This window comes from Pleurodeles waltl, chromosome 4_2, assembly GCF_031143425.1.
Source record: "Pleurodeles waltl isolate 20211129_DDA chromosome 4_2, aPleWal1.hap1.20221129, whole genome shotgun sequence".
Lineage (NCBI taxonomy): Eukaryota > Metazoa > Chordata > Amphibia > Caudata > Salamandridae > Pleurodeles > Pleurodeles waltl.
Window position 1 is genome coordinate 836572961 of NC_090443.1, and position 17895 is coordinate 836590855.

Genomic DNA, 17895 nt, shown 5'->3' on the forward strand with positions numbered 1-17895 from the left:
TGGTGTAAATCTGTTAAGTGGTTTGAGCTGTAGTTATGTCTAAATTTCTTATGGAAAAAGAAAATGCTTTATGGGACCCCCCTTTTTCTCGGTTCCTGCTTGACGGATCACTCTGAAATGTTCCATGTGCAAACTAGTCAAAAAGTAGCACATTTTTAGAAAGTTTTGCAGAGATTCCTCAAATGGCACCAAAGTAATTAGCAACACAAAAAAGGCATTTCCTATGGAAACACAGTCCTAACTAGAATTACCCAGTGGCAACTACCACTGGCTAATACAGTATAGATGCTATGAGAATTAGAAATTCCCTTCGAAAACGCAGGAGGGTTTTAAGCAATCATGATGTCATCAGATATGCTGTGGGAACACGATAAATACACATAGGGCCTGATTCTAACTTTGGAGGACGGTGTTAAACCGTCCCAAAAGTGGCGGATATACCACCTACCGTATTACGAGTTCCATAGGATATAATGGACTCGTAATACGGTAGGTGGTATATCCGCCACTTTTGGGACGGTTTAACACCGTCCTCCAAAGTTAGAATCAGGCCCATAATGCCCTTCATTGAAAGATAACATGGTGAAAAGTTATTTAGTAGTCGACAAACCAGATATGTTGCTAGAACCCAGATCAGATTTCTTCAAAATGGAGATCGCAAAGCTTGTAAAAAAATTATGGATGCCAAAGAATATAAAAATACTGATGCTCAAGGAGAAAATAAAAATATGTGAACAATGCCAGTGCTCCTTACGATTTTTAAGACCAAAATTTGGCTATGAAAAAGAGGGTTTCAGAACACATCAGTGCCATAAATAACAAAGAAAAGAGTTACAACACAGCAAAACGTTTTTTAAAAGTACTTATACTTATTTTATTTCAGCTAATTGGACTTTGGAAGATCACATATACCTTGAATAGTTCAGAAACTATAATTATATTCTTTGCCCACATGGACTTGATCTTCAGCATACATTTAATGATTTATTGATTGTTAGTTTGCACTTTGTCTTGGGCTTTTAGCAATCCTTGACAATTTGCATTTGACAATATTTTGACTTTTATCTATCATTATGTATAATGTGTTTATGATGATTTGAATATATTAAGTAGAGGGAAGCATATGGTATCTTTGTGACTGGACCAATCGGCCACAGTCCTCTTTTCTGCTGGTTCATTTTGATAGTTATCACTCTAACAACCTCAGACCGATTGGGGATGACGTTCAGAATCGTAAATGGAAATTACAAAACGCAAATTGATAATTGCAAAAACTTGGGAATTACTGAGCATAATCAAACCATAGGCAACCAAAATATAACTGTTATGAATTTGGTTACACCCATGTGAAGTTATGAATTTTACTATAAATTGCTGTTTTTGTTTGTCTGCTGTTTTCAGCAAATAACGATGAATGCTGAAATATCATTAATTTGGATTCATATACATAATAGTATATTATAACTTTCATTATAACATGCCATAAAGCTTATTTATTTTGGTCTTAATAGTGAGAAATCACAAAGGGTGCTGTCACAGTGTTTGGCAGTGTTTATGATTTGACTTATATTGTCGTTTTCTCTCACTTTGCCCGTAATTAATTTGTTTACTATGTATTGATAGGACTTTTGCTACAAATTTGATTTGTTGTTGAATTTTATATGAGCAATATTGACTGTGATCTGCAACACTGTTGAATGCAAATCTGTCTTCTGTGTCTGTAGGCACAGATGTATTTTTTAGAGAGCTCATCATGTGAGCACTATTGTCACACGTATTTGTTAGAGCACTGAGCATGAAAACATGAAAAGAAGCTTGTGAGAGTCAAAATGCGTTGGAACATTATGTGATCTTAGTAAAGCTCACTGTCTCAAAGTGGCTCATCTCCACTGGTTTTGACTATTGGCTATTGGAAATTTGACACTAAAAGTGGGGGGTAATGTTTAATCCACTATCGGACCCATGTTCAGTCAGGGTGATAGACTATCTACAGTCCATGATGCCCCAGCGGGAGACATTTATTCATTGTGGACACTGTAATGATTACAAAAGAGTAAGGGCCTGATTTAGAGTTTGGTGGATGGATATCCATCATGTTAAGCATGATGGATATTCGGTCCACCGTATTATAATTTCCATAGAATATAATGGAATCGTAATACGGCGAACGGGATATCTGTCACGTTTGTGACAGAGTAACCCCATCCTGTCAAGCGCTAAATCAGGTCCTAACTGAAAAATAAAATTCAGACCCTTGTAGCAGAGACAGTTCGACTGCAATCATGTGCAATGTAATGTGATGAGATAGTCCATTCCTAACCTCCCTGCATATAAAAGAGAATTAATTACTTTGATGCTTAAAACACTTTAAAAAGTGCACTCAGTGTGCATGCCATTTCTGATACATTTCACATACCAAACAACTTAATTCCCTAACCCGGAATGTACGCACATCTATTCTTCCATATTAAGTTCTACTGGACATTTATCAGTGATATAATGGGGCTGTATGCTGTGGATTCGATGTTCCATGTCCCCTGCCCATTTTCTACATGGAATCCTTCCGGTTGTGTAATATTGAAATAAGTGCTTGTCTCCATAACTTTCATGAAGTGTCTATCTAAAGAATGTTTATCATTATGATTTCTAGCTCGCTTATGCTGAAAAACTCTTTTTCTTAATGGGTGTATGGTGATCCCATGTATGTTTTTATTACACAGATAAATTAAAATTCACACTGTGTAATTGAAGTCACATCTCAAGAACTGTTGTATCTTTTTTTTCATGCTACAGCCGTATTGCATTTTAAATTCACATATATTTTTACTACCTTTACAGGGCTTGCATTTATCACATGATATGAAATCTTCTAAGTGTTTCCTCATTCTTAGATATCTAATTCTTTACCAGTCTGGCTCTATGTGATTGGCTCTGATTGAATATGACCATGAGTCTGTTACTAATGATGTTACCTATAGTGCTATCACTCCTTAATATATCCCAAATGTTTCCCGAGGGGTCCTGTAACTCTACTTGTCTGATTATTAAATGTGTTTATTTGTCTAATCTCTCTCTTGTCTTCTTCCAGTTCACTCAATTTATTGCCACCATACTGAATTTTATCTCTGGATTTCTACTCCACCTTTTGCACCACCATTTTCAGGACCCAATCTGGATAGCCCCTCTGTGTAAATCTTTCCAACATTTATGTTCATTTGTCTATTTGTCTGTTTATTTGTCTAATCTCTCTCTTGTCTTCTTCCAGTTCACTCAATTTATTGCCACCATACTGAATTTTATCTCTGGATTTCTACTCCACCTTTTGCACCACCATTTTCAGGACCCAATCTGGATAGCCCCTCTGTGTAAATCTTTCCAACATCATATCCAGTGCTGCCTTCAAGAAAGCTTAATGGTTATGGTTCTGTCATACTCTCAATAATTCCCTGTGAGGGATATTCCATTGTAAATGATCAGGGTGGGTACTCTTGGAATGCAAAATGTTATTTCCTGCTGTAGGTTTTTGTATAAACATGTAGAAACACCACCTTTCTGTACCACAGCCATCACTTCTAGGAATACTATAACGTTCCTGTCTACAGTTGAGGTGAAGCCAAGGTTAAAGTTATTTTTATTCTTTTACAAGAAAAGAATGCCGAGGCCCGACTGTTGAAGCTTCTCACGTTAATTTATTTTCCATATCAATTGGCAGCTTGCTAGGTCTCCTGACGCGTCGGTTTAAAATAAACACTTCCTTTTAAATTCAGGCTAGCACGTGACTTGTAGTACTTGACAAGTGTCCTTCAATGACATGTTTTAATGGGATCTCCGTCCCCGTTCAGCTGACGCCACCCTGCAGGGTTGGGGCCTCCCAGGATGGAGTACTATGTGATTTATCTATTTCAAGGAGCATGACCCGCTCTTCCCAGTGCACGACAAAGGATTTAACCTGGAAATTTCAAGCACGAAGGTGAGCAAGGGATGAGAGAGGAGTATTGCACTCCTTTCAGAGACTGCTGACTTTGCACTTTTTTAAAGACACTGTTTGAACTATGACAGCTTGTAAGAGGAGTGCGCTTTTTATGAAATACAAATTTCTAAGGTGTAATTTTGCACGTGGCTATGCTGAAAAGGTTGTATATGCACCTAAATATTATTAATGACAAACGTGTTGCGGTGTTGGGATGCTATTTTAGCTTTATCATGAAAAGGCACTGTGATTATGAGAAATGATAAACCAAGGTTCATTATGGTCATTGAAGGACACTTGTCAAGTACTACAAGTCACGTGCTAGCCTGAATTTAAAAGAAAGTGTTTATTTTAAACCGACTCACCTGCGATCAAGGCTGTATTGTGGAAGCCGAAATGCATCAGGAGACCTAGCAAGCTGCCAATTGATATGGAAAATAAATTAACGTGAGAAGCTTCAACAGTCAGGCCTCAGCATTCTTTTCTTTTTACATGTTTTAATGGGATCTCCGTCCCCGTTTAGTTGAGGCCACCCTGCAGGGTTGGGGGCTCCCAGGATGGAGTACTGTGTGATATATATATGTACACAGAGAGAGTATGTTTTAACTGACATTTTCATCTAACTGCTATAACTTTGACCGGACACTGACTGTCACTGTGCCATCACTTGCATCAGTCAAATAAGTGCCATATTTCTGGCACTCCTCCCCCTCCTTTTAGTTTAGGCTGATAAAATATCAAATTATGTCCACATATGTTTACACAAAATGAAACATACTTCTGTGCATTACTGCAATCTATCACCATGCCATAGAACGCCAGTCCTTACTAATTTTAAGCAGCCCATGCTGGTCCATTCTAATAGTTATCCTAATTGGTTTCAGTCTGTCATCTGAGTAACTAAGCATGGTTGGCAGATTTTTGGTGGGTGTAGTATTTCTCTGCTCAGTAAGTGGATCAACTCATGCATCCCTAATCACGTGTAGAGCACTGGTGAGCCTAACAGCACCCTGGTCCATTTTTCATTTATGGTTTATGAGGATTCAGGGCCCTATTTACTGTTGTGTGTCTGGATATTGATTCCTAGGCTGTACATAACTAGTTGTTGGCTAAGTCGACAGGCAAGTTACTAAAACATTTATTTAGAAAACCTGCAGAGTGTAACACTTTATTACAGATCTCAAGTAATTATCCAAAAGCCCAGAGAGATGTTCTACCATACAGTCTGTTCCTCAGCATATAGGTAACCTGCAAGTGGACGAATGATTATTTCAGAGAGACATACATCCCAAATCAAGAGACTGGTTAGAGCCCGGTCCTGCCCAACAAAACATTTACTGGTAAAGAACAGAGGGCATGGTTTAGAGTATTGCAGACGTGGTAGTCCGTCAGAAACAGGACAAAGTGCTTTGTCCACCAAACCCTTGGTCCGTCCTCTCAATTATGAGTCGGGCAGTTCGTCAGTTTTCTGGCTGTGGTTGCCTAGCAGGATCCACCATTGGAAAACTCTGATGGCTCAATGGAGTAAGGGGCGTCTGAATAATGGCATCAGGCCATCTGCCCTATTTAGAAGGGACAGTCTGATTTTTTTTTTTCTGTTGTTAAGTGCCACATGTTGGGACCATTTGCTTTTTGTTTTTGATAAAACAAACCCCTGCTTTGGAAGATTGTTTGTGATTACCAAACAAAACATTGGAATGCGGCCACTGAGGTACAATGCTTTTTTAAATGCAGCAGATACAATTCCTGCTCACTCATAATTCTAATAGAGACTTCCACTTTAATTTATTATATGCATGTTTTGCTCTAAAATCTCTGTCCTGAAGATGGACAATGAATGATTGAAATACCCTTGACACTACCAACAATTGAACCAGCTGATTATCGTGTATATATAATGCTTACTGGACTCATGCAGTGAAGTGTGTGCCACCATTTTTTCTTGTTGTACTGGAGTCTCTTGCTTTCTTATTTTCCCATCGTTTTTGTCACTTTGTGATCGCTTGAGCACCGAACATCTCTTGCACAGAACTTCATAAAGCAAATAAGACATAACTATACTTCGAAAATATATTCAACTAATTACTTTCAAAATACCGTTGCATTACTTTGTTCTTCTTCCCTTTTTAAGCAGCTTTACATTTATTTTACTTTTTACCACACATGTGTAACTTGATTGTTTTGTTAAATCATTTAATGTACAAAATATATCACTAGCAGTCACTGTTGCAGTCATATGTGCAAACCATAAAGATATATACAAGCTGTAATGCAGTTTTGTCCCCCAGGATTGATTAATTCAAATGGGCATTCCTGGAAACAACAGAGGAGATTTGCTTTATCAGCCCTGAGGAACTTTGGAATGGGTAAAAAGAGCCTGGAACAACGAATAAACGAGGAGATCAGGTATCTAACTGAAGTAATAGAAGAACAGAAAGGTGAGTATACACATGAACGGAACACTTGAGATAGTAAATCGTATAAGCTTGAGTTGCATAATTCTCTTTTCCTACTTTTCACTTCATTTTAATTGCTACTTGTCATGCACGTCTAACAGCACTCCCTCCATAGATATAGGAGAAAATAGTGCTTGGTCAAGGTGCTAATGTTCCAATTACTTGTGAGAAGTTAATTGGGTGTAATAAAATTACACACAGAAATACATCAGTAAACTCGACTGCGGGATCTGCAAGTTCGCTCAAATACAAGAGATGAATGGATCCCGTAGAAATGGAAATACCAGGTGCTATTTTTCTGCACCCACTTTTCCTCACATGAACAGTTTTACCGTCCAGTATCGCTGACTGAAAAAATTACACATGTGGGGAACTAATACATAGACTGGAAATGATATAAAACTACAGGAAATATGTCATTCCTTCTACCAAATTCATTAAGTTGTGCAACTTATAGGCCTTTCATTTCCTCATTAACCCCTTTGTCCTGCACACTCTGAGAGAAGATTGATCCTGAGTGGCATCTTTATGCCGTAAACCTACTAGCAGGCATCATGTGGATTTACAAGTGTATGAAATTGGGTAATTTGTTGAAGGGTGGGAGATTCCACATAAAGAAATAACCACAGACTTTGTCAGGGTGAACCACACATCTCAATAAATGAACCTGTTCTTAACCTTCTGATAGCTTGGCACAAAGCACTTAGGGCCAAATGTATGATTCTGGCCCATTGCGATTCGGTAATTGCGATTTTTAAGAAATCGCTATTACTGACTCGCAAAGGGCCATGTATCACATTTGTGAATCGGTAATAGCGATTTATTAAAAATCGCAAATGCAATTACCGAATCGCAGATTGCGATACTGGCCCCATTTGCAGCTGTTGGCCAATAGCTGCGAATTTTTTGCATTTCCAAAATTGCGATTTCGGAACCAGAAATCGCAATTTTGGAAATGCAATAGGCCAGGGTGCTGGGGGCCTAAGGCCCCCTCTCCTGCACCCCAATTTTTTTTTTTAACATGTAAAGTACACACATGCCAAAAGGGCATGTGTGCTTTACATGTTACATTTAAAAATGCATTTTTAAATTTTGCACCAGGTTACCACCTGGTTGCAGACCATGGTATTTTGCATGTGCAAAATACCATTCTGCGAAAAATCGCAATTTGCGATTTTTTGCAGAATTGCCTTGCGACCTGGATTTTCTATTTTGTGGTCTGCGAATGCCTTTGATGCATTGCAGACCACTATTTTGCACTCGCAAACGGCCGATTTTGCCGTTTGCGAGTGCAACATTTTTTGATACATCTGGCCCTTAGACTTAACTTAGAGGCAGTGGTGGCTGGTGACAGTTGAAAGTGGTGGGGTGTAAAAGTTCTGGACAAGTGACCAGTTGCTAGCGAGCGTAGCGAGTGGGCCCAACTGTCATTAGGAGGGTTTGGGGATTTGGGGGCTGTTCCCCGAGAAAATCTTTAAAACAAGAGTGGGCAAATGGTGCATTTCTAAGTAAGTTTGAGAAAGCAAGAAGGTTAATAAGGCAATTGTGAAAGTGTAGTTATGACATCAATAAAAAGATTTCATATGATAATGATGTATGCACCTACTTATTCACTATAACCATAGAACTTCATAACAGACTTTAATGCTGAGTGCCACACAGATTTCCTTGTTTATTGATATATTTTTACAAGTGAAATTTACTGAGGAAATACAAGTTATTGTGATTTGTTGGACTGGTCACAATGAGACAGCAAGGAATAAACATTAAAAGGCAGCAGGGCAACCTACAAGGCACTTGTCTCATTCAGGGGATGAAGAAATATGATCACATCACCCCATCCTGATGGAACTCCATTTGCTCTCCTTGCTGGTCCACTACATCAGCAAAAACAGCTGCATCATCTACAAACATTGCAAATGAAGCAGCTGTTGTTCATGAAGTAGCGGCAGGCCCAGCAAAGCCATCATGACCTGCTGCAACACCCCTCTAATTTTCACAAGTAGAACAAAGTTATCAGAAAATAAATAGGTGTTTTGGATCAGATATCAGTTGAAAAGATGGCTTTATAAACGCACACAACGTAATGAAAAAGGTGCTGCTAAAATAAAATCAGAAAATGATGTACTCTGCAATGTCTCAAATGCTCAGTTTTGAGTTTCAGTGCAACCATATGGTAAATGTTAGACAGATTGAAGTCAAGCGTACACCAGTGATTTCAGTGACTCAAATATATGTACAGCAGATGAGAAACAACTGAGCAGATCACAAACCACAAGCATTTAAGTAATGTTATGATTAACAACACATATTTTTTACCTTTAGTAGACAAAATCAGCATATCTATCTTTAATAGTTGCAAACTTCTCAATGACTTGAATATTAAAAGTCTGGGATTCTCTTAACGAGGTCTCTCTCTACAGAGGGCATTGCTAAAGCATTCAGGCTCTCATTACAACATTGCCTGTATTGATCGCCTACCGCCACTGCAACGGCCGCCAACATACCGCCGCTGTGGCTACCAGCCGTCAACGCGTATTATGACCACTGATGGTATTCCACCAGAAATCTGGTGGAACACCGCCGACGGTCATCACCGCCACACCAGCAAAACACCGCCGACTGTATCATGAGCAATGATACGGCCTGGCGGTGTTTTGCTGGCGGACGCTGCTGCTGACAGCAGCGCCGCGGACCGTCTCCAGCCGGGGGACCCCCTGCAAGCAGTTAAGCCGGGTTCTCCGACCGGAGAGGGGTGGTGGGGGTGTTGCGTATATGTGTGTGGGGGTGGTGTATGTTTTGGGATGCGTGCATGCGGGTGTGAGTTGCGTTAGTTGCATGCATGAATGAGTGATTGTGAGTGTTGTGTGTTGTCTATGCATGTGTGTGACAAGCTATGTTGGTGTATGTTGTGGTGTGTGGGTATGTATGTGTGCATGCATTGGTGGAGGGTGGGTATGCATGTGTGTATATGGGTTCACATGTGGGTGTGTATATGTGTGGGGGCAGGAGCGGGTGGGGGAGGGTGGTGGAGGACTCTGGTGAGGGGGTGAGGGGTGGCAGTACAAAAACCACGGAAACCATGGCGGTAGGCCAGGTCGTAATCCCGAGGGTGGGAATGTGACGGCCGCCGGGTCTGGGTCTCCAGCCCAGTGGTCGTTACCACCCTGGCGGTCGGTGTGTTAAAGTGGCAGTGTGGGATGGCGGTAACTGCCAGGGTCCAAATCCCATTTTTTTTAGCGCCGGCCTGTTGGCGTTATTACCGTCGCTTTAACACCGACCGCCAGGGTTGTAATGAGGGCCTCAGTCTTTCCTCAATCATGATGTTCCTTAGGAATGTCTTGATTCTGTTTAAAGTTGAAAAACATTGTTCCGACTGTTGTCGGAGGAGTGAAAATTACTATTTTTAGTAAAGCCACAATCTCTGTAAATGATTTGTCCATATTAAGCTTCTGAATTAAGGCAAGCAAAGAAATGGCACCAGTGGCCTGCTGATATACATGCATTCCATACAGTACAGTTAACTCAGTTCTCAGATCCTCTTTGTTGAGCATAGGCTAGCTTGGTCAGGGAAGGAACTATCATAATTTTTCAAATTGATCCCTTTGCAGCATTGTGGCACTCACTAAATGCTTTGTAAAAGAAAAAATGTCCTTTGTATGCAGAACTACAGTGTCACATATTTCCTTTGCAATTAGGACCAGACTGCTGATGTTTTTTTTTTGGTTTGAGAAACTAGAATCGTGTGGCAGTCTGCTGTCTAAATTGTCAATCCCTGCTCTGACTTTGTTCATGCTGGTTACAAACTGAATGGTTGCTTTTTGCACAAAGACAGTGTCTATTTCACGTTTATGTAGCCGGTTGTAAAATATGTGTACATGAGGCATTATTTAATGAAACAAAAACAGAAAGAACTGAAATTTTCTGTCGTGTAGTGTCCTAGCAAAGTCACGGGCCTCATTCCGACTTTTGGATTCAAAGTCACCACTGGCTTCTATGGTGTGGAAACATTTCTCAGGATCAACCCTATATTGGAATATTAGTATGATTGTACATATGTGAAATTTCACACGAGTTGGGGATCCCTTTGGAAGCCTTATGGCCACAATGTCCTGAAGTATTTCCTTTCTTTTGGGGAAACTTGAAAACAATGCTGTCATGCCTGCTACATCCAAAACGAAATGTTGTGCCTCAGAGATCTTAGCTACTGCTTGTTGCATAATAAGATTAAGTTGGTGGTCATAAGAGTGCACATAATGGGCACTAGGGTACACATCTCTAATTTTTTGGTAATCCACCAAAGATTCACTCATTACTGAAGCACCATTGTAGCTTTATGCAGTAAGTCTTTGTCTTTGAGGAGGTACCGGAAAAATCAAGTTCAGTTCGCAGACTATAGCTGAAGCAATGGTTTCTGCACGAGGGTCTCTTAAATGTGTCAAACCATAGAACCTCTCTACAACTTTACTCTCATTGCCAAGGTACCGAAAGATTAATACAGATTGTGTTTTAGTGGCCACATGAGTGGTGTCATCATCATCATGAATAGCCACAAAGTCTGTAGTTTTCAACAGTTGGACAATATATCTTTTTTATCTCTACCATACACTCAAGAAGTTCATTTTGTATTATTTTAGTGGTGCCCTTAAAGACTGTAGCACTTGCTAAATGTGCTTCCATTTCACTGTCTATGCTTGCTATTACATCCACAAGACCTCTGAATATACTAGGATTTGAGGAGCTTTCAGATTCATCATGCCCTCATAATGTCAGTTCAAAAGCACCACAGAAATGAATACAATCAATTCTTTTTGACAGTATTTGTCTATTCCTACTGACAGCTTCATTGTGTTTCTTTATTGATTTCTGGTATGCAGCGCTTATGTGAGGTTCAGTCAGCATGTCTCCCAATATTCCCAGTCTTGTCAGGTTTTCCATATGGATTCTCGAGTGTGCATGCTTCTTTATTTTATCTGAGAAATGCTTCAAGTCGGTTACTCATTTTTTTGTCCATGGAATATCACCACCAAACAGCAAGTAAGGGAAGCAGAACAGAGAATTTGCTGAAGTACCCTCTGTAAACCAATCAACTTATGTGTACCAGGAGTTTGAGACTGTGGGGGTGATACTGACCGCCGGGGCCAGGGTCGGCGGGAGCACCGCCAACAGGCTGGCGGTGCCCCGCAGGGCATTCTGACCGCGGCGGTTTGGCCGCGGTCAGAACAGGAAAACCGGCGGTCTCCCACCGGTTTTCCGCTGCCCTCATGAATCCTCCATGGTGGCGCAGCTTGCTGCGCCGCCATGGGGATTCAGACACCCCATACCACCATCCTGTTTCTGGCGGTTCGCCCGCCAGGAACAGGATGGCGGTATGGGGTGTCGTGGGGCCACTGGGGGCCCCTGCAGTGCCCATGCCAATGGCATGGGCACTGCAGGGGCCCCCGTAAGAGGGCCCCACAAAGAATTTCAGTGTCTGCTTAGCAGACACTGAAATTCGCGACGGGTGCAACTGCACCCGTCGCACCTTCCCACTCCGCCGGCTCCATTCGGAGCCGGCTTCCTCGTGGGAAGGGGGTTTCCCGCTGGGCTGGCGGGCGGCCTTCTGGCCGTCGCCCGCCAGCCCAGCGGGAAACACAGAATAACCGCAGCGGTCTACTGACCGCGGTGCGGTATTCTGGAGGGGGGAACTCTGGCGGGCGGCCTCCGCCGCCCACCAGAGTTAGAATGACCCCCTGTATGTCTTTGTGTCTTCCCCTTGCTGTCTTGGGCACTTTGTTGTAGTTTTAGGTCTGGTCGGTCAGGTCCTAATTGTTTTACAATTAGTTTGTCTTCATGTCTCAGTCCAAGGAATGGCTCCGCAAGTAGCTGCTCCATACTGTATTCATGGTATCTTACCAATATGTAAGTTACCTGTCAATAATCAAAGTAAAATGTGTAAGGTTTTGTGCAAAAACATAACTCATGTCTTTATAAATGCATATCTTGTGTATTATAGGAATATGTCTCCAACAGCTCCTCTTTACAACATGACAGTGAAAAATATAGCCTTATTGCCTGTTGCCTCGGTGTGCCATAAATACTGGTTGCTGAAGGCCCTGAACCAGAGATATATATCTCAAGCCATGGGTGAGTGTGGGAAAACAGGGCTGATTGCAGAGGCCCCCTAACTTTTTGCCCCCATTGTCCACTTTTTGCTGGTGTTTTCCTGACTCTGATGGTGCCCTGGGTACTGATAACCAGTCCCAGGGCCTGTGCTCTGTGTAAAATGGATATGCAAATTAGGCTAATTATAATTGGCTAAGTTAACCTACCTATAAGTCCCTAGTATATGGTAGGGCATGTAGGTTTAGGGACCACAGCATAGGTGGTGCACCCATAGGTGCACTGCTGAGGTGCCCAGTGTCATTTTAAAGGCAGGCCTGCCTTGCTGGCTGCTTTTAAATTAAAGTTATATGCAAATTCGACTTTGGAATTAAAAGTAGTACCAAAGTCCTAAACTACCCTATTTTTACATATAAGTCACCCCTAAGGTGTGCCCTATGTGCCCCCAGGGCTGGGTGCCATGTAACTATAAGCAGGGACTTTATAAAAATAGTTTTATAAGCCCTGGTGAGGTAAAAACAGCCAAATTCGTTTTTCCCTCATTGTAGTAAATGGCCTTCATAGGCTAGAATGGGGAGACTTTATTTAAATTTTTTAAGTTTCCTTAAATGATGCATACCAAGAATTTGGTATCAAATTCATTGTTGTAATAAATCCCACAACTTCAAGTTGTGGGATTTAATATAACTTGTTCAGGTAAAGAGTTTTAAACTTTACCTGAAAAGTTGCCAATTTCAGCCCTGCATTGTTTTTGCTGCTGTGCTCTGATAGGCCAGCCTCTAGTAGCTTGGCCAAGCTGCCTTGATGAGGTGTGCAGTGGCCTGGCTTCACACAAAGGAATGTGCCTGTGGGAAGGAATCTCCCCTCAGCAGATGGTGAGACAGGAAGGAGGAGGGCTGCCAAACTGCTCTTCAAAGGCAGAGAAAGACATTTGGAGCAACCAGCAACAACCCCACATCCTGCAACCCCAGACAACTAGGTGCCCCCTTGATTAGATTAGGAGAGGGCAGGAGAGGGGTGTGTTTATGATTTTTAGCCACACCAGTGGGTGGGCTCAGCCAGATGTAACCTCCAAAAATCAGATTCATCCATGATGGATTTTTAGAGAATGTTGCCTCCTGGGATTGATTTTTGCCACATTTCCCAGGAAGTGGTCATCACAGGGGGAAGGACCCTGCACCTGATTGGAGAACCAGGACCCCCCTGCTTTTCACCCAGGAGCAAGGATAAAACTGGCAGACCTGCACCCACACCTCAGTTCCCTACCACATCCAACAAGGAAGAACAACAGAAGAAAAAGGACTGCCCTGCTGGACCCCTGGCCTGCACCTGGAACCTGCACTCAAAAGGACTGCACCAGCTGCACACTTGGGCTTCACCACAACAAGGACTTTGCCTGGCTTCAACTGGTTCAAGGAGGGACTCCCTGTTTGCTACAGGTGAAAAATTGCTATCCAGAGTCCCCTGCACCAACTCCTGAAGAAAGCGACCAGCTGACCACTGTTCAGTGGCCAAAAAGGAGTTTGTGCCAGGTGCATTCTGGGAGTTGTAGTCCGCACCCCCCTTCCCCCCAGGACCATCTCAGAACTTCTGGACCCTTGGGGAGAGCTGTGGACCCCAAAAGAACCTTAAAAGGACATCTGGGAGAAGCCCTAGAAGTTTGGACAACTTTTGTAAAAAAGCTCCATAGAGGGACCGACCCGCCGCGGCAACTCTAGCTGGCTTGCCTTAACCGCGACCCGGCCTGATTTGCTGGTTCGTCCCGGGAAAGAAAATCTCTGAAAAAGAGACTAAGTCCGAAGGTAAAAAGTTGACGGGACCTCCCAGCCAGCGTATCCGAGGAGGGCTCCATGGACGTTGGATCAAGATCCAGGTTTACCCCGGTCGAAGGATTTTCACCTCGAAAAAACGACTAAGTCCGAAGGTAAAAATATCCACCGAGGATTCCAGCATCGCGTATCCTGAGAAGGGCTCCAGGAGGTCGGATTGGACTGGCAGGTACGTCCCGCTGAAGAAAATCTTCGAAAAAGAGACTAAGTGTGAAGGTAAACTTTTAACCTAGGCCTCCCGCGGCCTGTAGCCGAGCAGGGCTCCATCGCGGTCGGCCTGAAACTTTGACTTTGCCCCGGTTAAGGTGCAACCAGATGACCCGATTGGCGCTTTTTGTTTCTAGGCGCTAAAAAAATAATAATTCTTTACAAATTCATATCTCCGGTTCCCCTTATCTGATTTTATTCGTTTTGGCGTCATTTTAAAGATAAAAATATAATCTATTTTTATAAATTGGTTTTGGATTTTTAAACTGTTACCTGTGCTTTATTTAATTACTGTTTTGTGATATTTGAATGCTTTACACTTTGTCTCCTAAGTTAAGCCTTGACGATCGTTGCCAAGCTACCAAGGGTTGAGCTGGGTTTAATTTACTGAGACCTAACTGGACCTTAGTGGAGGTTAGTGGCCTATTGCTAAGTGTAGGTACCTACCTGCCCTTACCAATAATCCATTTTCCAACAGTGAGGGCCTATATGAAGACAAGGAAAGGACCTTTAACCAACCAGTATGGCCAAAGGCAGCTGGGCTGTACAGATATTATTACATTCCATCCACTGAAGTTAGAATGTTTTAAATTAGAAAGGAAGAAACAGAAAGACAAACATTGTAATGTTGGAACGGAATGCTATGCCAGCCATCATAATCCCTAAGCCAATACACTGACTTCATTGGAATGCCCAACATTTCATTCTACCTTTGTTATTGATTAAACAGTGCCATGCCTCAAATTGAGACTGATGTGCACCCACCCCACCCACAATGTAGACTACATACCCTTAACTAACATGTAAAAATAATATAGCATCAGTTTCCTTACCTTAAACACTGTGGTTGTTGTGTTGTGTTGTGTTTTGGGGGAGCAAGAGCAGCAAAGGAGGTTGGGTTATGTATCCTCTTTTTCTTTCCTGCTCCTTGACTGACGGTGACACCATTAGAACTAGATCAATCATAATGGCCATAGACGGATTTCCAGTATGCACTATTGTACATCTGATGTACTATTGTTTTATTGGTTCTCTTTGAGGGAAATCTCATGCACTATTAGGAAAAGAGAGGAGGGCAGAGAGAGTGAGTTAGACTGAATGCATGTTTGCAAACAGGAATTGCAAATTTATATTGTAAAGCATATTGCTTATAATTCGCTTTTAAGCTATTGTTATATGGTGTGGATTCGAACCAAGCATTATGATAAAGACAAACCTAAATACAGTTTGACATTGCTTGTGTCACAATCGAGACAAATGTTTAATCATTTTCTAATGTCTTTCACTTTTTTTGAGAATTTTTAGAATGAAGGGCAGAGAGTTAAAGTCATTTTAGACGGATCGCACAACATTTCAAGTGGCCAAGCTAAAATCAGAACAAATATTTCTTGCTTCAAAGAGCGCCAGCTTGTAGGCTGCCAGCCATTTGTCAGGCCATAAAGACACTGACAGCGACAGGGCTCAGGAGAATTGTGCTGTACACAGAGGTCTCTGTTCAGTTACCTCACTATAACCCAGCACTCACGCAGCCATATATATCAGGCAGGGAAGCTTTTTATCTGATCACATGGCCGATGCTATGGGAGGGAACATTGGCAACATCTCTTTGGCGACATCTGCAGTAGCCTGGCTTGCAGAACAGTTCATCTGATGACATAGAGACAAGCCCAACAATGGATGCATGTAGAAGACTTGCTGCGCCACAATATTGATGTGCGGTAGCACACCAACTGGGGGAACAAGCTAAAACAAAATGATTTACACAAGTGGCAAGTGTGCATTGGAAGTAACCCTGATGATGTCATGTGTGAGAAATCTAAAACATAATGCCTAGTATTATAATAATAACTTATATGCAAGGCAACTGGAATTATGCAATTTTGCGGCTGCAGCACTCACCGTATAACTATGAATTTGTCACATTTGCCACATAATCCATGATGAATTTGACACATAATCCATCATCTGTTGCACAATCTACAGATTTTCTCCAATAATATTGTTTCTATATCAAATACATCAAAAGTTACTATAAACTCAGTGGCAAGTGTTGCCGCACAGTGGAAGACTCTTTGCAAAGGGCGAGTGGTTAACTTTCTTTTGATTGTTGTTGGATTTTGGTGTTAAATTGGTGCTCATGAGGTGAAACCATTACCCAGAATGTATTTTATTTTATGAGCATTTTTTAAACTGACAAAGTAAAGAAGTAAGACTATTGAAAAATGTATACTCTTGCCACATAATGTAGTCAGCCCTGCTGCAAAACCTGGCCCTTCCCTGTCACATAACTCCAGTGATCAAGCTTGTATGTAATAAAGTATTTGTAAGGCAGGCTTGTCATCGATAAGACTTGTCACGTTTTACTAATACCGGAGTAAAGGGTCATGCAGATGCACATACTAGTAATAAACTAGGTGGAAAAGCAATCAGCAAAAACAGAGCTTATATGTGTGTTTGTGCAGCTACGTTTCACCCCAGTCCTTTCCAGGGGCATATTCCCGTGCAAACCACATTGCTAATGCTTCAATGAAAACGTAGAAACAGAAACCTCTCACTGAGTATATGCTAAGCACAGGTCTATAAATGTCTTGCTCTTTTATTATTAAACATCACGGTGTCTCAAAGTTATAGTAAGATGGCAGTTTAGTGCTTTATAAAAAAATCCTAACAAATAATGTATACAAAGTGGGAAATATTTATTGTAGTATTGTAATATTCCCCATAATGAGCCATTATTTGTAATTTGGATGAGATAACATCGGGTAGTAAGTAACAGTTTGCATTTTATCCCGTTTTACTTGCTATTGTTTGTATAGGAGGGCTACTGAGACACAGGAGTGAATGCGATGTGCACTCAGTTTCTGATAGGTGTTAGTGCAAGCAAGCATTGTTTGCACTGGCTGTAAAGGGGGCAAACTTTGTGTTTGCACCATTTTAACACTAGCACATGGGTCTAATACGTGCTCGGTGAAATGGAGTTCTAAGGCCCAATATTGCACATTACTGGGCCACGCATCTGTAAAGCTGAAGCGCTCCAATAAATGCGATTCGGGCCAAATATCGCCATCTGCTATGGGCAGCCATGTGAAGGCTGTGTCGCGGCAGACACCTGGGCTCGGACCCCAAAGCCAGAGGCCTAAGATGTTGCTAAAAACTATGAATTTGGGTAGAAATACATAATTATTAGTAAGGTCAGTAACTGTGGTACGTTTTAAAACCTGAGTTTGTGATTCTTCAGACTGAACACTCTTAAAATATACTGCCTACTAGTATCCCTGACATGTGACTCCTACACCTTGTAATCCTCATTGTCATTTGTAACATTTCCGCG

At 41.7% G+C, this 17895-nt stretch overlaps 1 protein-coding gene across 2 annotated transcripts in view; it reads left to right on the forward strand.

Moving 5' to 3' along the window:
• LOC138293368 (cytochrome P450 2J2-like) overlaps positions 1 to 17895 on the forward strand; it is a 271463-nt gene that overhangs the window by 101172 nt on the left and 152396 nt on the right. For both annotated transcript variants that reach the window (XM_069232563.1, XM_069232564.1), the window contains exon 3: positions 6259 to 6408. In XM_069232563.1, the coding sequence (XP_069088664.1) occupies positions 6259 to 6408 (150 nt within the window). The remainder of the gene's footprint in view (positions 1 to 6258; positions 6409 to 17895) is intronic.